This window comes from Microcebus murinus, chromosome 17 (assembly GCF_040939455.1).
Source record: "Microcebus murinus isolate Inina chromosome 17, M.murinus_Inina_mat1.0, whole genome shotgun sequence".
NCBI classification, from domain to species: Eukaryota; Metazoa; Chordata; class Mammalia; order Primates; family Cheirogaleidae; genus Microcebus; species Microcebus murinus.
Genome location: NC_134120.1, coordinates 34,885,444 through 34,911,799, shown reverse-complemented (window position 1 = coordinate 34,911,799; position 26,356 = coordinate 34,885,444). Strand labels below are relative to the sequence as shown.

At 39.8% G+C, this 26,356-nt stretch overlaps 1 protein-coding gene across 3 annotated transcripts in view; it reads left to right on the top strand.

Annotated features, from left to right (window-relative positions):
- MAPRE2 (microtubule associated protein RP/EB family member 2) overlaps positions 1-26,356 on the top strand; it is a 138,679-nt gene that overhangs the window by 24,483 nt on the left and 87,840 nt on the right. For 2 of the 3 annotated variants that reach the window (XM_020282381.2, XM_020282380.2), the window contains exon 1: positions 21,178-21,428. The exons of the other annotated variant lie outside the window; for it this stretch is intronic. In XM_020282381.2, coding sequence (XP_020137970.1) covers positions 21,338-21,428 — 91 coding nt within the window. In that variant the 5' untranslated portion in view covers positions 21,178-21,337. Of the gene's footprint in view, positions 1-21,177; positions 21,429-26,356 lie in introns of those variants that run through there. 3 annotated transcript variants of the gene reach the window in all.

Below are 26,356 nucleotides of genomic sequence, written 5' to 3'. Positions count from 1 at the left end.
ATGATGGAGAACTAAAGAGACAACCATCTTTAATTCCTCTCCCTTCTCTTCATATCCCTTCCTGGTTCTAGTCACATTTGTTTAACCCTCTTAGGAACTAGTGTTACTAGTTTCCTTCAGTGAATAATCCCAGCACCAGGTACATGGTTTCTGAGGTTCCTTTGCTGGGCCTGGCTGCTTGCTGCTTATCAAATGTGTTTTTATACTCTGCATCACGCAGAACGTGCCTTACTTTCCACCTCATGACATATACTTCAAGTGTCACCTGAGTCCAAGAATTCAGTACTGAAGCAACAGCTACTGAGTAGCTATTTAATTTTATGCATTGGTCCTCACTAAACAACTGTCTATGGAAAATATAGCCACATTAAGGAAAAGTTAATATTGACTATACCAAATTTTTTATTATTAAAAATAATATAATAAATTTAAAGGAAACTGCAGAAAAATCACCCATAACAATACCACCCCAAATAACTATTTTTCTATTTTTGCATATTTGATTTTTCCACAAGTATTTCTGTTTTTCCACAGTAAATATCATAATTCATGTGAACTTTGCATTTTAGCCTTAGTCATAAGCATCTTTCACTTTCACAGGTCATTAGAACTATCATTAGAATAGTACAATAATATTATATCAACAGGCTATAAATATACTTTAATTTCTACTGTTTTTCAATTTTTCACTACAAAACATGCTAAACTAAATTTTTTATACAGACTCTATTATTGTTTTGGTTAGTTTGGTTTGATTTGTATCTGTTCATCTATTTTCTAAGGACTAAAGTCTCAAAAGTGGGATTATTAGTCAAGGATATGACAATTTTTACAATCTTTAATATAATTTGCTACATTTTCCCCCAAAACTTTTGGTATAACTTGCACACATTTTTAGTTTTAGGGTGCTGGTTTCAGCACAACTTTATCAGAAAGAACATTTAATTTATTCAATAATATTTATTGAGTATCTACTATCTGTAAAGCACTGTGCTAATAGCTTTGGTGTATGTGTGTGTGTATATATACATATATGTATGTATGTATGTATATACATATACACACACATATGAATGATGTACTCCTTTCATATTTATTGTGTGCCTATTATGACCTAGGTATTATAAGGTTTCAATAGTGAGCAAGAGATAGCTTCTGTCTCAGAAAATTTGACTTTATTGGACAGCTAAGATATATACATAAATACAATAAAATATAGAAAATGAGAAACAAAGTTAAAATATTATGGGAGTTTGGGAAGGGGGGAGGTAGAGATGGCATCTGAGCCAAGCCATGAAGGTAAGTTGGTTTGGGATACTCAGGGATGGTGAGATTTGCCATTCATTCTATAAACATTTATTGATTATCAAATCCTTGCCAAGTTTTATACTAAAAGCTAATGATATAAAAATGACCAAGGCAGAGCTCTTAGAGCATATTATCTAGTGGAATACAATCTTTATAAGTAGGATAGTGTGTCTGGCAGAAGATACATGAGGTAGGGATGAACGGAGATTTCCTTTGAAATGAAGCTTTTTCATGTCTCTTCTTTTGAAATGCACAGTCATCATTAGTTATTGCATCAGAATCTGTAGGAGATCTGCTTCTGGAAGTTTGAAGGTGATTGTAGATGCACTTGTACTGACCAACATTCCAATTAAAGTCGGCCTAGATTGACAGTCCCCCAGCGAGTACATTTACTGAGAATGCAGAGCCCAGGCCAGGATCAGCAAGACCTACAACCCGGCCTGCACCAGCTAAAGACTGAAGCAAATCACTAAGAGTTGTAGGGTTTCACTGGTATTTTGTTTTTAAAACAACTGGAGGGAACCTCATTTATAATCTAATCCAATACTCTCATTTTACACATGAACATTCTTGGGTAAGAAGAGTCAAGAGACTTACCTAGGGTCAGACAGGGACATCCTGTCTCACCAGAACCCTGGCTTCTGATTCCTCTTGTTCTGTGCACGCTGGTTTAATTTTCCCTGCCTCATCTGTACTGTAGGAATAATAATAACTAAGAAGAGTATCTGCCTAAACATGTCTTGTGCACATAAAAGCAATAACATGTATTTTACCCATCTTATACCACAGCAAAAATTTTTAAATTTACTATTTTTAATTAAAATTTTAAATAGTAGTACATAGATAAGTGGTGGAAAGAGAGAGAAACTTGGAACACACTCCTACATCTGCTACTTACCTCCTTCAAAACCTGGGCAAATAGCTTTACCACACTGAGCCCTACTCTCCCCATCTTCAAAATAGGAACATAATACACCGTGAATTCATTGTGAAAATAATTGGAGGTAACATAAGTGTTGGGTACATCAGGGACACTCAGAAAATACTGATTTTCTTTTCCTCTCCTTCTTGGAGGTACAGGTTCTTCACAGAGTTCCTTTCGTTTATTAATGAGGTTACCTTATAAGACTCATGAGAATTAAATGATGGCATGAGAGTACATTTATAAAACTAGGTGGTACAGAGCTTAATGTAATCACCTCTGAATTTCATTTAACTGTTTAAGTGGAGATTTAGAAGTTTTTCTTCATGATTCCTTTTCCTCCTCTTCATCAATGGCTTATTTTATATGTTCTGTGGACATGTTGGTAAGATTTAAGAATTCACTCATTTTCTCTGTGATTTACTTTAAAATAAGTTGTCAAATAAATAGAGCTTCCACATATGAGTGAGACCAGGCAGTGTTTAACTTTCTGTTCCTGGCTTATCTCACTTCATATAATGTCCTCAAGTTCCTTCCATGTTGCCATGAATGACAGGATTTCATTCCTTTTTATGGCTGAATAGTATTGCTTTGCATCTATGTGCCACATTTTCTTCATCCACCCATCTGTTGTTGGACACCTACGTTGATTCCATATCCTGGCTATTGTAAGTAGTGCTGCAGTAAACATTGGAGTGCAGATGTCTCTTGGATAGAATGATTTACTTTCAGATTTAAGCAGAAGGCAGGAGGCAAGGGGTGAGGACATAGCTCTTCATTTCAATAAGCAAGGATTGGAATAAGATGGCCAGCCTTCAGGTAAATGTGTACGTTTGGGGACAGAAAACTGAAATTCTGGTCTAATGGCTTCAATACCTTTTGTAAAGTCAGAGGCAAGGACATCTGCTGAAGGAGGTGAAGGTGGTAGGGTCAGAGAGACAAGGAAACTGAAAAAGCATTGAAACATCTGGTTTATGAATAATGACAGAGCACTGACTAAGGGAAGCAAAAGGAAGATTTTTTTTTTTTTTTTTTTGGTCCCAGCAGGAGTCAACAGTCCACATGAGGTACATATACCTGGCAGATGAAAACTTTAGAAGAGCTTTCCTTTGGGGAAACATGAAAATTAATCATGAGGTCAATGCGTTTATTTGTAAATGGGGTGATGCTTTGTTTTTTCTCTTTAAAATGTTGCAAGAGCCAAATGACTGAGTGACGAGTTGCTGATTGTTTGGTTCATAGTGAGTTCGTTACTTGTACAGGAATTGTAACTAAGTCTCCAGGGCCCTCTATTGACTGCAGAGATTATTGGGGACAGGCCTTAATGAACAATTGATTTCATTGATTCAGACTGAAACTTTTAAAGAGTTTATTGAGTAGTTTGATATAACATCCACCTTCGCAAACTTGTATTCCCTATTATGGGTACTTGTGGCCTCAAAGGCAACTACTGTGCTACGTATGGAAATATACCTGCTACCTAGCACACCTCTGCTTAGCACACCTTGAACACATGGTATTATTATACATCCCTAGAGATCTCTGCCTTTTGCTTAGAGTGCCAGGATCCGGTTAAGTAATATTCATTTTTTGCTAATGAAAATGTCACTAAAATTATTCTGAGGTTGACATATCTTATCAAAATTGTCTTTACAAGTGGGCTGTGGTATGTGGAAAGAATGCTACTGATGTCACACAGGCAAGTGCCTGGAATGCTTTTATATATTGAGACTCTAATCAAGAAATGTGATTCTTCTACCCCACTTCACTTTGTGACTTTACTTTTCTGATCTGAGAGTCACTAAAAATAACAAGTCCTGCCATCAACAATTTGGTGATAGCCTAGAGATTCTGGTTCTAGAGAGGATAAGTATGGGGAAAGGAACAATGTCTGTGAACAACCTGCAGCCAAGGTAGAATCATCTTCATTTCTACCTGAACTATTTATCTAGCACCTGAATACCAGAGTCCTGTGTACATAGGGAAAAAAAGTGGGGGAAAGAACAAACTTTATTTGATGCCTACGGGGTACCAGGTACTCTGCTAGCAACTGTGCATACGTTGTATCATTAATCCTGATATGTCCTGTGTGAAACTTGTTTATGCTTTTTACCAAGGAGGAAATTGAGTTTCGGACAGGTTACTAACTTGTTTAAAGACACATAGCTAGTAAGTGGTAGAGACAAGATTAGGACCCAAGCATGTCTGAATGTAAACTTACCCCCATAAGCAGTGCTCACAGCTAAATACACATGTTTGGGACTACAATCCAGGGTAGGATTGGAGGTACAGTAGAGGTAATGGGACGCAAATGACTTGAATTCTGTGTGTGTGATTTGTTTGTATTTTTTAATTCTGATCATCTCAGAAGACAATCCCTCCTTTCCCTTTTCTTCCAGTTAAATTGATTATATATTATCCCTTCATGGAAATACAACCACTAGGGTCATAGAAAATGTACAGTTGATCATTTGATTAAAATTACTTAAGAAATAATGACTGGCCAGGTATGATGGCTCACACCTGTAATACCAGCACTTTGGGAGGCCAAAGTGGGAGGATGGCTTGAGGCCAGGAGTTCAAGACCAGCCTGGGGAACATAGTGAGACCTCATCTCTACAAAAAATGAACAAACAAAAAGACCAATGACACATTCCGAATTTTACTTACCATATGAGCAAAAATGCCAAGCCCTTGGTACTTATATATACTTATATTTTATGATAAATAGATTATCTATAATCATTTAGTTAAAAATCTCCCAGATTGCAACTGCTGCCTGATTGCCTTTTCAATGTATCTAACATGTGTGTGATATATTCTTCTACTTCTATAGTATTTCCCAAAGTTTTGTTATTACAAATAATATAGAAATCATGAAAATCAAATCACCTATAATCCTACCCTAGCAAATCACTTTTTAATTTTTCTTTTAGTCGTCATTCATATAATTTTACATAGTTGTAACCAGACCTTGTGCACATTTTATTTTTGTTTTTTACTTCACTTTGTCATGAGCAGTTTTCTATACTATTGTACATATTTATGATTGTATTTTTAAGGTCTGTAAAATAGTCTGTAGTGTTGACAGACCATTATTTACCCATCCTGCCATTGTTTGCCTATAGAATCTGTTTCAAAACTAACTTTGGTATGTTTTAAACTTATGGGTCATAACTGGTTAAATAATCCCCCTGAATGCCAGTCTCATACTCTGTGTCCCCATATCCTTTGTGAATCTAATGCAGTTTTGATCATACTATGGAATTTCTGATTGGATATTGCATCATATATTTTTTTAAAAAATTATCACATGTGTAATTTTTACTTTCCAAATAATAATATTCTCAAGAGCAATGAATGATGCATTCTATTTTAATTATCCCCCCAGACATTAGACATTGAATACATGCTTCTGAGTTCTGTGCAGTCTATAAAACCAGCTCGGCATCAGGTTGCCTGGCTACTTGTACTGTGGATGACACAGATTTTCAGCATCCCTTACCTCAAATATCATTCTGCTTAAAATGAGTGCACTGACGTGTTTGCCTCTGTGCTAAAGTTAGCCCGTGCTTCAGTCTTCACGAAAGCAATTCAGATGGATCACAGATTATCAGGTTAATATCAAACTACACTGGGGAACATGAATATTGAAGGTCAACATGAGCTTCATAGTACTTCTCTAAAGGACAATATTCTAGGCCATGGGGGTATTTTTTTTTTCCAACTGGACTCTAAATCTTGCTTTGGATGCTGATTTGTTGTTCTGCTATGATTTTTCAAGGCAATGAGTAGGCTTTATACCTGCATGGTAGGGTTTCTTTCCTGGGATTCTTGTGTCTTTAATTTTATTTCTGCCTTTAGTGAGTGATGTGCTTCAGACCTGTGTGAGTTGATGCCACTCATGCAGCATTACTCTGGTTTATAAGCTGGACTGAGACATTAACATCCTCTTCCAGTGCTTGGATTAGAGGAAATCTTTCCTTGGATTGTCAAAAAAAAAATAGGGATTGAATGCTTGGAACATTGTGTAATGACATTATTGTCTCTAATCAAGAGCAACCTATTTTTATAAAGGTGTTTTGGAATAAGAATATCCAACCCACTCTTGCCTCCTACTCAAGAAAACATATCCCCTACAATGTAAAATAAAAATTGCCTAACTGAAGAACACTACTTTGATTATTTGAGATTTTCATTGTGTAGAGAGAGATCAAAACATGAACTATTTGCTTTTAAAATTTAATTTCACTTAGGTGAAATAATTTTAGAGTATATGGTAAGAATGGTAGAGAAGAAAATACTGGTTGGAATAATTGGCATTGCTGGCCCAAGGAACAGAATCACTTGCCTGGATGGCACTCAATATATGTTTTTAGCTGATACAGGATTTTGGAAGGCAGCCATGCTCACCACTATACCACCAACGCACTTTGATACAGAATTTGGGGTATCTTAGCATGGTCAAAAAGGCTTCAGAAGAGGTGGACTTTAATCACTTCCTGGCCTTTTGGCTAGGATCAAGTGTAGAAGAGGTGGACTTTGAGCTGAGCCTACCTGCATAAAATGGTAGGTAAAAGGAAAAGGGACATTCCAGGCAAGGAATGGAGCAAGGACCATCTCAAGGGGGTAGGAAAAGACTGATACTGTAATGTGAATAATAGAAATTAAGGGAGAACCATACAGTAGGGTGACACCGTGCAGAGTCCCAAATACCAGAATGTTATTTAAACTTTACATTTTAGGCAGTGGAGGAAATATCGAACATGAGGCAAGTATTCTCTAGAATAATGAGTGAGTTTTAAGATGGCAGTCTAAACACAGTTTTATTCTCTTTCTCTCTGGCTCTTCAATTGAAATAACAAAATTTAAAAAGAAGGTGGCAGTTCTGGAAACATGAATGGGGACCAGAAATTGATAAACTTCTAGAAGAGGAGAAGGGGATAGAATTATATTGTTAGCTCAATAAAGAAAAGCAAAAGAGAAAAGAAATATGAAAAAATAGAACAGCTTTTCCAAATGAAATAATCCAGAGAATAGAAAAAACTAAGAAATTTAATAAGTATGCTTAAATAGATGAAAAATACATTGAATGTATTAAATTCCACTGTCCTGCCCTTCCATCTCTCAAAAAAAGTTGAACAATTGATAGGATTTGGTGCTTGGGTAGATATTTCAACAGAACAAGTTTAAAAAAAAAATAAAGCAAAGTAGAATAATATTTTAGACTCATTAAATAGGTAATGTAAACTGAAGCCAAGGACAAAATGATACTCAGTATAATTATTTTTAAATTTACTGATGCCTTACTATTTTTTTTTTTACACAGTAGTATATCTCCAGAATGGCTGAGAAGTCAAAACATAATCATTTTATTAGGTAATATTTGTAGTATGGCCAAATATCTGTTGTAAGAATGTGGTAACCCAAATATGTTTTTTATTTAATCATAAATGTCAAATATACTAAAGGATCACCATAGGCCACAGTAAAGAGTAAGTTAAATAACATCATATTGGGTCAAAATTTTCATGCAAACAACAAAGCATTGATGCTTCAGGCTAAGAGTGCATAATACTAGGTCTATCAGATATCTCCCAGTGATTTGGTTTGTGGCAGGGGAAAGTGGCCAGTTTTATTGCATTAGAAGCAGTCAGAGTTCCAGGGCTATAGATAGTTGTTTAGTTTTCAGTGAGCTGCTATCCTGCTCTGCTATCATGAGCGGGGATTTTTTACCAACTTCCTGGTCTTAATCCTATTTCTTAAAAGCTTTTAAACTCCTAACTTGAACCTAGGAAGAGTAGAGATTTTTCTTTTTCCAGCCCCTTTGTAAATTATGAATTCTTTGTGTCCCTCTCCCTTTCGGTCACGCCCTGACACCACCCTTTACTCGTGGAGTATCCACGGCAATATTTGCTGAAAGACTGCGACTATTTTCTTCAAACTGAAATAGAGCAAAACATTTTCTACAACTAAACATATTTAAATTCTATTAATAATGATAGAACTTGCTTTTCTTTAGTAAATGGAAGCAAGAATCTCCAGATTAATAAAATTTACTAAGAATATCTGCAGAACAGGGTCCACAAGTTCAATTGACTTCCAGTTTCCATTTTGGAGAGAATTATAATCATGTAATAAAAATTTGGCTCTTACATTGGCCTGACCGCTATTCAAGGGGAATTACGAAAAGGTCTTTTCAGTAAACTTGGTATCGTCCTCTGTGCCACAGACAACACTAAGGAGGGCAACATCTCTCATTGCTGCAGGGCATTTTCTAACGCCAGGTAAAATCAGTGTTAAGCTCAGAGAGGACTGATGGGTTCTTTGTCTCAGTTTGCTGTTACTTTTCCCCCTCCGGGATGTGAATAGCTACAGTGATGAATTTAAAGGATGGGAGTACATGATTCTTTTGCTTGGAGGAGGGAAAGTGGGGAAAATAAAATATGAAATGTAATATAGGTTAGGTATAAATTTTATAGTTACATAATTAGAAACACAAGGGGGTTATTCTTAAGTCTCTTTTAGTGAAATCCAGCTTCTCACCTTGATTAGGACAAGCAACGCCATATTTCTTCTCTTGATCAAATGTGTCCTTTATAGAGCATGTGTATAATGCATGACATAAGCATGGATTTGCAGCTGCTTCGTAACCGCTGTGAAGTTTACTGGCTCCGCTCCACAGCGCTGTGTCCAAACTTTGGGAACTCTTCTCAAGTACCGTGAATGTGGAAGGAGGCCACTTGCAGAATGATTTACTTTACCCGGAGTTGAGTGTTTTGCGTGCAGAATGTGAGGCTGCTGTTCAGCCCGTTGTGTCCAAATGTGAGTAACTGGCCAAAGGAACTTTTTTTGGACTTGTCATCTGGCCTCAGAACTTACCCTCTGCGGGGCTTTGGATGTCTTAGCCATTGGTAGGAAATAGCCGTGCTGTAATTCTTTATTTCTTACAACCAGTAATTCCCCATGAATTTTTAAGCTGATATTTTAATTTATTGAAAACATTATGATTCTGACTTTAAGGATGTAATCTGATTATAACCAAAGCAATTATAAAGATGAGACAGTGGTGGCTGAATGTGTCCAGCTCTTTCTCCCCATCCTGGGAGGACAGGGACTCCCAGAGGTACCAGCTCAGACACTGTTACATTTACATCATCATAATTCCTTTAACTAAATTGCTCTCCTGTTCCTAGCTTTTTGATGAAACAGCCTGAAGTTATTTTCAAATGGTAGCTTAGAAGTCTAGCAGTCCTTTTGAACCGAGTCCAATAGAATAATTGGACGGAAGAATCTATTTCCATGAGAGCATTTGTGAAGGATTCAAAATAGGAAAGTTTACAGGCTCTTCTCTTTGCCTGTTACATACAGAGGAAGCCTTTACTTATGCTGATACCAGGAGGCAGAACCAACTCCAGGTTGGGAAGTAACCAAATTAAACCCAACTGTTAACTGTGTGTGTTAGAGGATAAGTTTATAAAGGTAGTTAGATTGCATAGGCAGGCGTCCTCAAACTACGGCCCACTGAGGACATTTATCAGGCCCGCCAGGTGTTTTTGCCGCTGCTGCCTATCCTGCCTAGCAGCCGACTTGTCCTGGGCCCACAGTGCGCATGTGTGGAATGTGCGGGGCACTCTCCAGTGGCCCTCCAATGGCCTGAGGGACAGTGAACTGGTCCCCTGTTTAAAAAGTTTGAGGACCTCTGGTAAACCCATGGTGGCAACCTAATTTCTGCTTCTGCCTCTGCTCTGTTTATTCAGTAAGTGGGAGAATGCAGTGATAAATATAGACACCATGCCACAGGCTCACATTTTTACAAGGTGCTTCTGGGAACCTGAATGTAGATGTGGTGCTTTGAGTTGCTTCCATGGCAACTCTCCCCATGGAAAATGGGCGTGGTCTGCAGTGGAGGCCCATTCTTTTCTGCTGATGTTTCTGTCACTACCACATGGGGTCAGGTTTGTTCTTCCTGCCTCCCCAGAAATATTTGGTAGCTCTGCAGAAAAATTGGTATTGCCCTAAACTGTTCCCCTGCATCTGAGCCCTGCTGGTCCTGTGCTCTGGTGATGAACCTCTCTGCACGGCTTTGGCACCCCTCGGGGTTCCAGATCCAAAGTGGAGGACAGGTTCCCTCTACTCCCATATTCCCCAACTGATGTGGGGCGTGGCTGGGGATAGGAGTGAGGGCAAGAGTCCCTTTTCAAGGACACTCACCAGCTCCTAATTCAACAGTTTCCAACCCGTCACGCAGTCTTGTGGCTTATGATATGAACTTTAGGTTCTGAGTTTTTAAAGGATCTTAAGCTTTTGATACTTGAAAGTCAGACTTTTGAGGCTCATAAACTTTCCTTCTTCAGGTTATTTTCTCTGCCATGGGCTTGTAAGTCGATTTTGAAACTCAATACTTGAGCACTAATTCTTCCTGTCCTGCATTTCTGCCCAGCAAAGCGTGATGCTCTGTGACTTCCAAGACTAGGCTGTAAAACTGCCATGCTCTTCTGCCAGCTTTTTAGGGATGATTGAGCTTGGACCCCAGCTTCCATACTGAGGGGGCCCAGGCCACGTGGGGAGGGCTTGTGTAGGTGTTCCAGCCAGATCCCCAGCTGAGGTCCCAACCGAACGGCAACATCAGCTACCAATCATGAAACTGAGGAAGCCTTTAAGATGACTTCAGTAGTCAACCACCTTCTGACTACAGCTGCATGAGAGACAATAAGTGAAAACCACCTGGCTGAGCCCAGTCAACCTCCAGAATGATAAGAGGTAATGATAAAATGATTTGTGTTGTTTTAATCCACCAAGTTTGGGGGTGATTCATTATGCAGCAACAGAGAACCAACAGGGTGTTGCTGTTACCTATTACTGCATAAAACTCTTTACAAAATGGTTATTTTAAGTAAATATCTCATGGTTTTGTGAATCAGGAATCCAGGAAGGTATTGGCTAGGCAGTTTTCTAGTCCATATATCCATATAGTGTCAGCTGTGATTGCTGGGGCTGCAGGATGCTTCTTCAGTCACATCTTTAGAGCTGTGATACTCTGTGTGGTCCCTCCCTCTTCTGCCCACCACCCATGATGTCTCATCCTCTGGGCTCTCCATGTGGTTTGTACCCCTGCCCTAGCAAACTTCTCACAGGGCAGCTGACTTTTAAGAAACTGAGGCAGAAGCTGCCATTCTGCATGTTCTGTGGATGTTGAGTGCATGTGAACTGAGAACAGGAAGATACTTGGCATTCTAAGCACTCGAGGAAACAAAATATAAACTCTAATTAAAACATTTCTGATGGAAACTTAGTCTTACTTCATGATTTCCAGTTGTATTCTTGTTGTTTCTTTTTCCTCTAATGAAGAAGGCTGCTTTAATTTTCGTTTTAAAAAAATTTTATTTGGATGAGGTCAGAAATTGAGAAATTTCTCTTCCATTACTCACACTGCTTCCCAGCTGCCGGCCTCATGTTCCCCTGACACGCTGTCGAGGGGCCGTGGTAAGCCATAGATCTGCCGAGGTGCACTCGGCACTTGGCAGAGAAGAACCTTCCTCCCAGTGTCCCTGAGTGCCACTTGGTGGCCTGGGTTCTGAGTGGCTCTGGCTCTCTGGAGGCCCCAGGTACCTGAGAGAACAACTGTTTTGCCACCATCTCGGGGCTTCGTGTTTATATTACAGAGTCTCTTCACTCGGTTTGCACTTTTTAACATCAAAGTCAGAAATCAAGCCCAGTGAGTTAGCTGACTTTTGAGAGCCCTAAGGGAATCTTTTCTTGATTATTTATTTGTTAGTGATACTTCATTTCTCTTGCCACCCAACTGAGTCCAAGGTGACTTTTATCACTTTTTAGTTTCCTACCAAGTCACTTCAACAAGATGCATTTTATTTTAACATGGAAATAAAGTAGGAGAAGGAAATAAAGGAATTTCATAAATTTGGACATAGACACATTTTATGAGAGCATTCAAATAGGCATGTCTGTAGCTGGATGCTTGAATTATAACAGTCTTGGCATAGTGAAAATGAAAGCAGAGTTTTAGCTTTGAATACAAATACCAAAAAAAGCCTGCGGTTTCCTTTCCCTCCAGAAGGTATCAAAGCAATGGACATTGCTAGTCGAGGCTTACTCAGAAATAAAACGGCCAATCACTATAAATAACTGTGAGAAAATCATTCTTCTTTCTATTAATCATATAAAACTAACCCCAAATCCTAGTATTTTTTCCTCCCTCCCCTTTCCTTTTCCTTAACCATAATTTACAGCTCCTATTCCTCCATTTCTTACAATCCCTCACTGCCACAAATACTGCTCTCCTGTATATCTCCCCATCTCTTGCTCCTTTTTCTTCTCTCTGCTGCTCAGCCTTTTTCTGATTTTATCTCCTTGCTCCCTCCACGGAATTGCCTTCATGGCAGCAATCTCTTGCCTCTGTGTCCTCTGCTGTCTCACCCCGGTACCTCCCACCTCTGGATCCTGCGTTCTGCTGCCAGGTTAATCAGACCCTAGTGGAAGGCAGACTGAGCCAGCGAGAAAGAATGATGTCTTTGACATCTGGCAGGTGTGTTCATGCCCACCTCTACGACTTCCTGCCTGGTGATCTGGCTAAGTTATTGAACTACTTACCTCCTCTGACAAATGGGACTTAGAATAGCCCCTTTCTCATACATTTCTGTGAGGGTTACAATACCTACTTATTGTGAGTATAGCACTTGGCCCATAAAATGTACTCAAATATTAGGTGTTGCTATTACTGTGATTATAGACTGTTCCACATCTTTGCCGGGATTGCCAACACTCTACAAATGAATGGTTTCTACCTTTTGTTTTAGGCCAAAATCTTTACAACAGCCTTTCAAAACCTTGCACATTCTGGTCTCTATGGTCTTTCTGACCTCATTGTCTACAACTGTCTCCTCCATCCCCACAAAATGCACACACATCCCACACACTCATTCTGCCGCGTATATGTAACCTGATTTCTTTATTGTCCCTTGAACAAGTCATGCTCCCACCTCAGGGCCTTTGCACTTGCTGTTGTCTCTGCCTGGAACGTTCTTCTTTCTTTCTTTCTTTTTTTTTTTTTCAGAGTCTCACTTTGTTGCCCAGGCTAGAGTGAGTGCCATGGCACCAGCCTAGCTCACAGCAACCTCAAACTCCTGGGCTCAAGCGATCCTGCTGCCTCAGCCTCCCGAGTAGCTGGGACTACAGGCATGCACCACCATGCCTGGCTAATTTTTTTTATATGTATTAGTTGGCCAATTAATTTCTTTCTATTTATAGTAGAGACGGGGTCTCGCTCTTGCTCAGGCTGGTTTCGAACTCCTGACCTCGAGCAATCCCTCCGCCTCGGCCTCCCAGAGTGCTAGGATTACAGGCGTGAGCCACCGCACCCGGCCTGTTCTTCTTTCTGATATCACTCGTGTCACTGGTTAAATATTATCTTCTCAGGAATGTTTACCCTGGTCACCCCATTGAAAATAATAACATACTCCTCTGTACTCTTTGTCCCCATTTCCTGCTTTATTTGACCCTATCATATTTTCCACCCTCTGACACACACATACTTTCCTTGTTTATCATCTGTCTCCTCACACCACCATGTACACACACTCATACACTGAAGTGTAAGTTCCATGAAGGCAGGAAATTTTGTCTATACGTTTCTTTCTCTCCAATACTTAATTGTTCCTGGCACTTCGTAAGTACTTGATAAATATTTGTTGAATGAATGATTATACCCTAATTCAAATATTCCTGCCTTCATGAAGCTTTTTATAGTTTCCCCCAAGCATGATTACTTTCTTTTCTATTTTCCTGTGATACTTAATATATTCTTTGATTATAACATTTATCATATTGCATTTTTATGGTAAACATGTTTAAAGCTCTTAAATTTAACCACATGGCATAATTCAAAAGCACATTTTTATTTAATAGACTGAAAATGCACATTGCACAGGTTTGACTGAATGATTACAGAAATCACAATGCTCTGTGAGTGTTTTTAAATTGCATTTGCATTATGTTCTATGAGCAGTTCCACAAAATTAAATCCAAAATTGCGAAAAATCTAAGAAAAAGAAATTAGAAAATAAATTCCAACACACAGAGAAGTCTTATACAATGGCACGTTCTGTGTTTTGACATAATATGAAACCTTGCTATTTTGCTAGCAAATAAGAGACTTGCAAAATTCTGCCTTCTGAACATATATCAGCATAGCCTTAAATGTGGTTGATAAATAATCTGCAAAGACAAGTCATCTCAAAAGTCAGTTCTGGAGGACCACACTTGTGTACATTGGTTTTGAAGAGGGCTTTCTTCATCTGGGGGAAAGCATTATTCAGCAATTTTTCTTAAACGAAATACTATTATTTAAAGCCAGGAGGCATGAACATATCATAAAATTCTCATCAGATCCAGAGGAAGAACTAATAAAATCTTCTTATGTCTTTGTGTTAAAGATAGTGAGCAAGGACCAATCTCAAATACATCTGTATGCCACCGATGCAATTTCAGGGCCAGCCCCACTGGCTGATGACCAATCATATATTTATTCACTGCCGTCATTTTGGGTGCAAAGCATATTTTCAGTCATTGATAACCTGTCCTTGCTATTCCCTACTGGAAAATATCTTAGGACATAAGCATGAGAGAAATGACTTGTCCTGGGGCAGAGGAGGTGACTGCTAAGTGGAATCTTCCGTCTGTATCAGAGGTGATAACGATCTAAGGAGGCCCCCATGTAAGGTGGTGTGACAGCTGTGAATGACTTTGACAGCAGTGATTATCAGCTTCAATGAACACATTTTAACCTGGAAAAGGCATTCATGATGAGTAGGTGCTTCTGGGATTGAATCAGGATTAACATCCATTCCTGGCTAGTGAATTTGTATCTTCTCTGCTATCGTATTTTAGATTTCTCAAATCCAAGGCAATGCAAACATCTCTGTTCTCTTGAAGAAGTGGAGAGACAATGATTTCTGTCAATATGCAATTATTTGTGCTCTCAGGCCTAAATCGTAAGAGAAACATGATTGTGTTCTAACCTAGGCACTCTGAAAATGAAAATTTGAGTTAGTGCCCAGTTCGGTCTTCCCTGATTGGACTTGCTGCTGGTTTCCTTTTTGCTCCTTGTTCTCATGCTTCTGGGTCTGTGTCCTCTGAGTCTTTGAAATCTTGCTCTCCAAACATGCATTTTAAACATTTTTTTTACTTTTTTTTTTTTTTTGGTGGATCCTGACCTCAGTAGACTGGAAGCCTAAATGTAGGATCAATTCATCTGATGCCTAACAGTTACTTATTGATTAACATCTCCTTCCAATAATCCTGGGAGCTTTTTAGTGCATATAATTGTTGATTCTCATTAGTCACTGATAATATATATGATGCTTCACTTAGTATGTCCTCCTTCCTTTAATATCGGTCACAAAATTCCTGCTTTTACAAAGGCTTGCAGCTTTTCCTACTTATTGAAAGATTTCTTTATTTTCTTCAGTAGTTATTGATGGATCTGATCTGAAATCTAGCCTCTTAAAAATATCCTTGAGAACACCTTATTAAATCTAGTAAACACTTCTCTGCCTGTGTCTGATTCAAACTTTCTGGGACATTTGGCTCTTGACACCTCTTCCCTCCCTTGTGAAAACTGTTTCTGCCCTTGGCCCACTGAAATTACTCCTGCCTATGATTTGCCCCACTAAGCAAAATCCTTCACAGTCTTCTATCACTCAGCCTTTAAAGGGTTCCATCTCTTTCTCCCTGAATGAGAGCAACCACAGCTGCAATGATCACCTACGAGATAATTTCTTCCACATGATGCGTCATCTCCAAGTCAAACATATCTCAGAAGATCAAGACCTATATATTTCCTTATTCAACGAATATTTAATGAACACTCACTATGTGTGAAGCACATTGACTAGGATGTCCTATAGGTACTTCGCTGTGTCCAAAACACATTATGAGAAACTTTTTTCTAAAAGAACAATTTAATCTGTATTCCCTAGCTTGATAAATGCTACCCTTATCCATTTGGTCACCCAAGCCATAAACTTGGGATTCATTTCAGATGTCTCTTTCACCTTCACTACCCACCCCTAACTCACACCAACGATTGTGTCCACACTCAGTCACCAAATTCTAAGAGATATACCTTCTGAATATTGCAAATTCTATAACCCCTTGGTCTCTGTTTTAGTTCAGGTCTTCACCACATTTTTAGTCATTTTGATCTTCAATATATCTTCCATACTATTGTCAGCATTAGACTGTCTTGTTATGCAAATTTCACCATTGATTTCTCCTCCTACAGCACATCATGGTTCTAGATCACTCTCAGAGTTAAGGTCAAGCTCCTTAGCTTGGCCATAAGACCCTGCTGCATCTTAGTCCTTGCCCAATCTCCTGCCACTGTGAACTCTGTTCTCTGTCCATTCCAAACAACCTGCTGTTTCCCAGAGATGTTATACCCCTTCCTACCTCTGTACCTATGAATATCTCCTTGAAAAGCCCTTTATTTTCCCTCTACATTGCAATTCCTCTTTTAAATGGCAATATAGCCTAATGGATAAGCATGCAATCTTTCGGGCGAAGAAAAAATCCTGACATCCAATCCTGGATCTTGGATGAGTTGTTTCTTCTCTTTGAGCTTCAGTTGTCTCATTAGGATTATTATGATAATCAAATCAGATATATCAATAAATGAATGAATTATACATTCATTGAGTGCCTAATACCTGCCAGGCCCTGTTCTAGGAACTGCAGATATATCAGTGAACAAAACCGTTGAAGCCTCTGCGCTAAGGGACCTCATATTCTGTCCAGTGCACAGAAAGTGAACAAAAATATTAGTCACTCAAGACTTTAGGTATAGTTTTCAGACCTACTTCTCAGTTTCCATTCTGAGTTTAAGTGCTCATCTTCTAAGGTCCCATACCACCCTGTGTAGTACCATTATTATAGCACTTATGTTGCAATTTTGTTATAATTGCCAATTATTTTTACCTTGCTCACCCACAACCTTGGAGTTTCTTTAGGTGAGAGCCTTAGTCTTTTTTCTCTTGTTTTACCAGCTCCGATTACACAAGAAAGCCAGTTTTAAGTGTTAAATTAATGGATGTTTGGGGGTATGCCTAACATATTATTTAAAAATAATAATATTTACCACTAAGAGCTTTTGCCATATAGCTAGATACTGTGTTAAGTGCTTTAAATACAGTATGTAATTTAATCTCTGCAGTAACACTCTGAAACCGGTGTTATTACATCAACTTTATAGATGAGGAAACTAAATCTTATAGATACAAGGTGATTTGCCAAGGTCAGCAGGTGGTGAAGTCAAGCCCAGGACCCAGGTCTGCCTGACTCCAGAGCCCCTTCTTTAATCCTGATGCTTGGTGAGAAGAGCCATTTTTCCATGGGCAGTTGGAGATGTAGGGAAGTGGTCAGCACACACTTTATTTCAGGTGTACCTGTGTGCATAGGACAAAACCTTAATCCACAGTTGTATGTACAAAGACATTTTAGCTCAGTTTTGTTTTGTTTTGTTTTTCTGTGATGATCTGGGTGATTCTCCCCACCCTGCTGAGGAGTGAGGAACCAGAAACAGTTTTAAATTTGCTAGGTCACAATATTATAGTCTCCTCCAGTTTAGACCATCTCCTGGGTGAATATTCAGTCTTTGAGATGTCCTTTATTTCCCTAGCCCCTCTGCAAGATTGTGTCTGGAGGAATAGGTGAGTGAAGCTTATAAAAACAAAAAAGACAGGGAGAGTAGGGGCCTCCCTAGGGGTTCCATGCTGGTCCTTGGGTTTGTAATATCTGAGTCTGCTGAGGAGTAGCTGGTCTGTGCCCATCTGTGAACATTCTGCTGGTGGCCTGTGCTGAACCCTTTAGCTGCAATCTCTCTCTACAGGCTTGGCTCTGGCTCTAGCTCTGGCTCTGGGTACCTTCCTCAGAGCTGGCTATTTCTCCTATTCAGACTCTAATTTAAATGTTCCACCCCATGGACCCAGGTAAATATCCCTTTGCCTCTGTTGTGAAGACATCCCTTCATGACACCCCTACCACCACTACCACCATAAACTTAGTTCTCTGACAGCAACATCCACTCAACCTCCTACTATGCCTTTATAGGGCAGACAGAAACTTCTAGATACTTTCCATATTGCATGCCAGCAAAAGGAGATGCTGAGAGTGAAATTTAAGGTTACCTTTTCCCTAATCATACCAGGCCACTGGTTTTAGTCTATACTGTGATGTGGCTGCACTTTGTTCAGGGAGACCCAACTCTTTAAGGCAGCTGTTTCGTAGAGTCTCAAATGGGAAATGAAGCAAAAGAAAGACCCTCAAGCTTTGTTCCCAGCCTATCCGCATCTCCCTTCTGGGACTTGAGCCTGGGGACCGGGTATGGGAGACTCCTTGCCTTGTCCTACCCTCATCCCCTTCTTCCTACACTCAGCTGGGGCTGGAGAGAGTGGGCTCTTCCTTCTCTCTATTTGCATTTTTTGCACTTTCCCTATATCACGTTATCCTCCTTCTCAGAGTGGAATTTGCCCTCCCCTTTTCCCTAGGGCTAAACTGGAGAATGGCTGCCAGGTAACCTGATTTATGGAGAGAGGAATGAAAACACATCTGTTTAATATTTTCAAATTATTACCCCTGTTACCCCTGCATCTCAGAGGGTAATCACTGGTCTCTGGAGCTCTCTGTGTCGCTTTATAGTAGTGTGGCTCAGAGCAGTCGTAGAGGAAAATTTACGGGGCTCTTAGATACTTTCTTCACCTGACTCACAACCCTTCCCTTTTCAGCCCATCGACCCAAATTCTTGGCCATCATCCCCTCCTTCAAGAGCAGCCTAGAAACAAAATGGGAATATTCTATCCACAAAATCAGTTGGTATAATCAATGCACTATATGCTCAAATTCTGACAAATTTAGTACCCATGACACCAAGTATGTCTAACATATTACTTAAATATGGGATCATGGAAAAGTAAGCTGTACCATAGAACCCAAATTGAGAGGGCATACTCTGAAAACATCAAATATTTGATTTGTAGACTGTGCCTTTCAACTTCAGACTGTCCCCCAAGAAAGGGGAAGCTTTGTGAAAGGGAACAAATTAGTAAGAAAATTGACAACAGTGGGTCAAGTGACTGAAATAGTAAGAGGAAGCATGGATCTTTGTAGGAATGACTGTACTTTCATGCCCCTTTAGCTCATTGTGCAGCGTGAGACTTGGTATCTTGTACTTAGATGTTTGTCTGTGTACCTTGCAAAAGTTCTTAGATCAGGATTGGATCCTGATCGTATGAGAAAAAATTTCTCATGTAAACTGAGATGTGGATGACGGGATCAACTTGTACACTATGAAACACTAGCTGGAAAAACAGAATATACAATTATTAAAACATAGGAAAAAAAATTCCTTTTAGCCCAAAAGAAAAGTATAAAATAGGAAGAAAAAAGGGGCCTCCTAGTTTGAGATTGTCTTTACCATCTGGGTTGTAAAACATTTGATTCTAATTCCAGAAGCTTGATACTAGAAATAACTTATTGCCAGGGACATATGCTGGAGAATCGTCAGAAATGACAAAGTATTTACTTGTTTTTAATATCTGTATCATAAAATGATAAAGCTAATAAACCATACAATGATGTGACGGAGCAAGCCATAGCTAGTACTTTCTGTCACACATATTTATGCTGTGTCTTCTACACCCCAATTCTTCCTTCTCACATCACAAAAGGTCAGAGGTCACTGCTAATAAGCAGAGAATCCTTCAAACTCTCCTCTGGACGTCTGTGGGGTCTGTTCAGAGTCTATAATCTAATTGAGAGACTTTGCACAGCTATCTTTTCACAGTGGTTATGTTGGGAGTGTACCTGAAGTATTTGACTTTTACCTTGATTTATAATATTTATTGAGCTCACATTATACACAGATCACTACTGTCCAGTCATGTAGATTAATGCATGTTACTTTGAAGTTCCAGTTTACCACTTCCTAGCTATGTGACCCTAAGCAATTTACTTAATCTTACTAGTTTTACTCGTCTTTAAAATGGGGATAATGATAACATTTGTCTCATAGTCAATGTATTTGAAAACTGCATTGCAAGGATATAGAACAGTTTGAATGTTGAGAGCTTCCTAAATGAGTCAATCACTTGTTTAATTCAAATAGAAATAGAATAAATGGCAAGGAATCAGTGATCTGTAACAGGAAGCAGCATAAAGAATTCGAATTGGGAGGTCTTGGGTAACTGTGATATTCTAAAATGGTGGTTACCTTTTTTAAAAAAATTGTCCTTGGAGATTCTTTTGCATAGAAAATATCATATTTTGCAATCTTTAATTCTCACATTATTAAAGACTACATTGATTAGAAGGAAGTACAGCTTCCCTTTAGGTTTTAAGGGTTTTTTTGGCTTATTTTGGGGAGGAGACTGCAGCTATTTGGAGAAGAGGGGAGGAAGCCAGAAATATTAACCCCTTAGTCTGATACCTTTTCTAGAAGCTGGCCACCAGATCTTTTTAGATTTTTCCCAGACCTGACCAAGTTTAATTTTCACGGCATCAGAACTTGGTATTGAAGGAGTTAAAGGGTCTCCCACACCCCTTTGCATGAATCGTTCTTTTGTGTACACAGCTGCAGTTAGAGCACGGGTCGGAAAGGAAATGGTTAGAGGAAGAGCTAGTTTTCAGGCAAGGCGAGTCTGCGAGGGGGGCTGCGGGGTGGCCTGGGGTTTTACATGCCAGATGTAGGCCTGCCCCGGTGCCTGCCTGGAGCTGCTGGCGTGGTCACCCCGGCGGCCCTGTGCGAATTGAGGCGAGGTGATGAGTTAGCGGGTTGCCATGGTGACGGGCCGGCCACGTGACCAGGGTGCTGCTGCCGGCGCTCTGACGTCAGCGGCCGGAGGGCGGGGACGCAGGAGGGCGGGGCGGAGCGGGAGCGGGGAGAAGCGAGCGAGCAGGCGGCGGGGTCGGTCTGTGCGCGGAGCAGGCGAGCGAGCGGGAAGACGCAGCCACCTTCCTCACCAGCCAGCCCACAGCGGTTTGTTCCTTGTCTCGGGAGTGCGCCAATGCCTGGGCCGACCCAAACCCTGTCCCCAAATGGCGAGAACAACAACGACATCATCCAGGATAATAACGGGACCATCATTCCTTTCCGGAAGCACACAGTGCGCGGGGAGCGTTCCTACAGGTAATGGGGCTGGCACCCGGAGCAGCGCCGGGACCGCCGTGGGGGCGCGCGGAAATCCGGCCCGTTATATAATGGAGCAGACACCGCCTGCGACCCCGGCTGCAGGCGTGCATTTGTGAAGGCGGTTGTGATTATTTGATGTCTGATTCCATGTGTCATGTTGGGTATGCATCGAGGCTTCACGATTGCAGATGGAAAGCATTTTGTGAATAGGTTTGCTGCCTGCGAGGGGTCTCCCTGCATCTCTTTCCTTCCACATTGATAAAAATGCATGCTATTATTTTTTTCTCCCTGTCCAAAGAGACAGGCTGTAGCACTTCCTTTCCTCCTTTCCTTTTAGATTTTAAAGGAGCCATGAGGTAGCTGTGCCTAAAGGCAGAAAACGGGTGGATGGAGAGGAAAACGTTTGCGCTTAACCTGGAGAGTGTGCAGGAAAGATGGAATCCTCTAGATTAAGCTGCAGTCTGTGATGGTAAACCGCCAGATTGATGGAGCTTTGTAAGAATTCTGCTCGCTGATTGGTGCAAGGATTGACAGCAGAGGTCACAGTGTCAGACATTCACCAAAAATTTCCCCATAGAACCCTATGTTTATTAGAAAGACACTGCACTGCAAAGGACCTGAAAAAAAAAAACTGGGCGCTGTTATGCATTTTCTTAGGAGTTTATGGCCACCGCATGGGTGGGGGAGCCCTTCCTTCTTATTTACAGTAGGAAGGTAATTCCTGGTATTTTGCTGAGGTCTGATTTGAGGATGGGACTGATCTTGGTCATTGTATTGTGAGCCTTTTGATTAATGAGTTGGCCTGTACGGTTGGCATCATTTTTACATTAACATATCTGGCAATATGTTCTAGTAGATAAGCTCATTAAAATTGTTTGCATTGTTTGATAAGGATAACAATGTAATGGAGAATGCAGCTAGAGTCTTATGCAGCTCAAGGCCAGACTCAGAGGGAGACTGATAGCTTCGGACATATTTCCTCTGAAGTTCTTTTGTACTGGGGTAGTTATTTTTAAATGTTACCTTGATAACCAGTAACAATGCTTTTGCTCTGAGGCAGAGCACACATACCTCTAAGGCGCATCCTTTCAGCTAGTGAGCAACAGGAAATAGCTTTTTTTTTATAAAGCCTTCGTCTAAACATTCAGATCGTATTATGGGTAGAGTATTCTGTGTATATAAATGTTACATAGCATAAAATAAGACCAAAAGTGCCTAACTTCCTTTCTCTTTGACCAAAGAAATGCACTTTGTTGATGCAAAAAAAAAAAAAAAAATTATAAGCAAACTTTGCCCTGTGGTCTCTGGCAGTTGTATAAATACTTGGAGTTAATTTTGGCTATGCCCATGAAGTCACCAAAATCTCATGCCTTATGGTTCCAACCATAAGGATGTGTTGACATTGCATCCTTACAGAATTCAAGTGCTTGTTATTCTTTTAATGGAAACCAAACTTGGTTTACAACTTCTGAGACTCTCCTTTTGGAGCCCCTGCGATGGGAAAGTTGGGCTCCTTTTCTTCTTACTTCTTTACTTTTCTCCTCAGTGAACATCCCAAAGCCTAAAAATAGAATTTAAAAGCAAAAAACAAAACCAAAAAACAAAACAAAACAAAAACTCTTGAGTTACTTTTAAATCTTATTTATTTGAACTGTTCTTACAGGTAATAAATTTGGTGTCCTCATTTCCTAAATGATTTAATCCCTACTGTGTAGGTAGCAGTTGCTTTTAAGATGAAGTTCAAATGTTACCATGTCAGCCAAAGGAAGTTGCCTAGTTGGGTTGTATTAGTCATATGAACTAAGTTGAAATGGCAGTGGAAAATCATTTGACACAAAGGTTAAATGTTACCTTTCGGTGACAAACTATTGCTTTTAAATGAAATTTTATTTATGTCTTTAATTTATTCCCAGTTATTATATCCATTTCCTGAATTATTTCCAGTTTGCTTTCTGAGTCCCTATAATGGTACCTGAAATTATGTAAAAACAGAAAAACTGAATTTTAATAAAGATCTGACTGAACAAATTCTTAAGTCACTAAGAGCATCATTGCATTTGTATTTGATATAATAGGATTACTGGATGCTATAGTGAGAGATGTCATGGGCCTAAACGAAGAAGGAAACCCCCGAAATTGCAATTGTATTGTATTATACAAAGGGTGCATGTGGAGACAGACACACTTGATGTTTTCCTTGGTCTGCTTTTCTTTCAAAGTGGATGACCAATGTAATATAACTACTGCTTATTTTCTTGGAGGGGCGTTGGAAAAGGAAAAAATGTGACACATTTTTCTATCCAGGAAGCATTCCATCATTATTTTGGCATCCCAAGACTGGAAATAATATAGCCATTTAATTGCTGAGGAAACTTGGAAGGCAATTTGAAAGCCAGAGTAGAGATTTAAGCATGTAAAAGTTTAACTTTGGCCATAGGGTTTGGTATAGATCTCAACAATGATATGTGTTCTTTTTTTTTTTTTTTTTTAAGACAGAGTCTCACTTTGTTGCCCAGGCTAGAGTGAGTGCTGTGGCATCAGCCTAGCTCACAGCAACCTCAATCTCCTGGGCTCAAGTGATCCTACTACCTCAGCCTCCCGAGTAGCTGGGGCTACAGGCATGCTCCACCATGCCCAGCTAATTTTTTTGTATATATGTTTTTAGTTGGTCAATTAATTTCTTTCTATTTTTAGTAGAGACGGGGTCTCGCTCTTACTCAGGCTGGTTTCGAACTCCTGACCTCGAGCGACCTGCCCGCCTCAGCCTCCCAGAGTGCTAGGATTACAGGCGTGAGCCACTGCGCCCAGCCAACAATGATGTGTTCTTGGAAGTTCTCTGTGAAGTCCCATAAGAGGGGGCCTGGATAAGCCCAGTGCCTTGGCAAGATCAGAGGAAATCCTTTTCCTGGTTGCTTTACTGACTCCTAGGTAGGCCCCCAGTAGGTCCTTTATCTTAGGCTTTGTTTTCTACCTTTTCTTGTTACATATAAAAATTTCTAGCCCCCTTCTTAATAGAGATATTGCCAAGCTAACTTCAAACATTTAAAACAAATAATTTCTTAAAAGGGCTATATAAATATGAGAAGAATGCTGATATTACTGAAAAGGTAGACTTTGCTGGCAGCGCAGGTGAGAGGAGAACAGTATACCTAGAGTGTAGGGCAGTGCTCCTGAGCACTGTTAATGGGTGATCAGTCACTCTTTTGAGGGGACATTAATATTATTGCATTTGTACCAGGTTCGTAAGTAAGTCAAATGTGGTTCCTGACCCAGATATCTTAACCCAGGTCTCTGGTAGTGTAAACATAGTTCATTTTCACAGCCTGGAGTAGAATGGGTGGTAACTCATGATTGAAACTTGTGTGCACTTTGATCAGAAAAGCAAGTGTCCTTTAGAAAATTATCCCTGGGTTAGTAATTTTAATTGAAAAGAGCAAGTACAAAAATGACTCAGCAGAGCCTTGGGGACATATTTCCATGGCTCATGTCCACTACTCTGATTGTCCTCTCAGCCTCAGCTTCCTCACTGCGTTGATGAGCACTAGAAATCCATATATTTTAAGAGCTGCTTAAAAAATAAATGTGGTGTGGGCCATCTAAGGTGACACTGTTTAATTCACACGGCGGATGAGTTGTGCCCTGAATCTCCCTGGAGAGGATACCCCCCATAGCTCCGTTTCATGCAGATGCTAGTCGGAAATGAGATTTATTAACTGGCCCTCTGCCCACTGCATCTTTGTTTGCATACTCCAGCCTTTTAAGAATGAGTGTATAAGTCGAGGGGACTATTTCCACATGGGTGTTTGAACATGCAACTACAGTAGCACATGTTTCTGAATACTTAAAAAAAAAATTGCTTGGCCTCAGGAAATGGGTTGTAAAAAAAGACAGAACTAAGATTTAAGCGTGAAACACTGGCTGTAACATCTAGCTTTGCCGATTTTAAAAAATGAACCATTGTTAAGGAAAATAGAGAGATATCTTGTGTGTGTATACATACACATACACATACATACATATATATATATGTAAAATAGAGTTGGGAAAGTATGTTCCATTCAATAGAAGCTGTTGTTAATGTGGCTCGCTTTTACCAGAATGTGAATTTCAGATCACATTTCCCAAAATAGCATCCACAGACAGCAAGGGTTCAGCTTCATGTGTCTCTATCATGTATATATTAATATTGTATCAATATAGTCAAAGGAGGTTTTCAAAAATAGGGATTTTTGTTCTTAATATTTTTCTAAATGTTTGTAAAAATCGAAGGGTTACTTGATGTTTTCGTTAGGTGCCCAACTTTGGAACTTCTTTTCTGGATTCCTTGTCAAAGCTCGTGTGTAATGGGATGGTCTTGCGCCCAGGGGAGGAGGCTCAGCCTGCTCTGCAGCTGGTTGCCGTGGTATCTGTTTACAGTGCATTATCTTACAGAGCAGTGGTGTGAGATTGTCCTCTGGAATTTAGAGGGTTTATTTCCTTATGCAGCATTTTTTCTATATTTATAGGGACCTCTTGAAGCTGCAATGACTAATTCCTTAGCTTAATGGAGGGAAAAATATTGGGACTAATCTAAATATTGTTTGGTTTGGTAATTAATTAATATGACAAATATTTGAGAGTCTACACTGGCCAAGGTCTGTGCTAGATGCCCCTTTCAGGGACTTTGAGCCCTAACCTAGTTAAGTGAAACATGTAAACAGCTCATTTTCTAGCAGATTCACATTGCTGTCAATGTTTTGTTTAGTCCGATAGCAAAAGTTGTTTAGCCTTTCCTGAGCCCACAGTGACTCAAGAGAAAAAAAGATATTCTCAAGGCGGGAAACCAAAAATTTTGGTGGAAAGAGTGTAGGCTTTCAGACAGAATTTTCACTGGCCAGGCCCCGGCATGTTGGGCAGTAGTGGAAATAAAGCAGGGGCATTGAAAG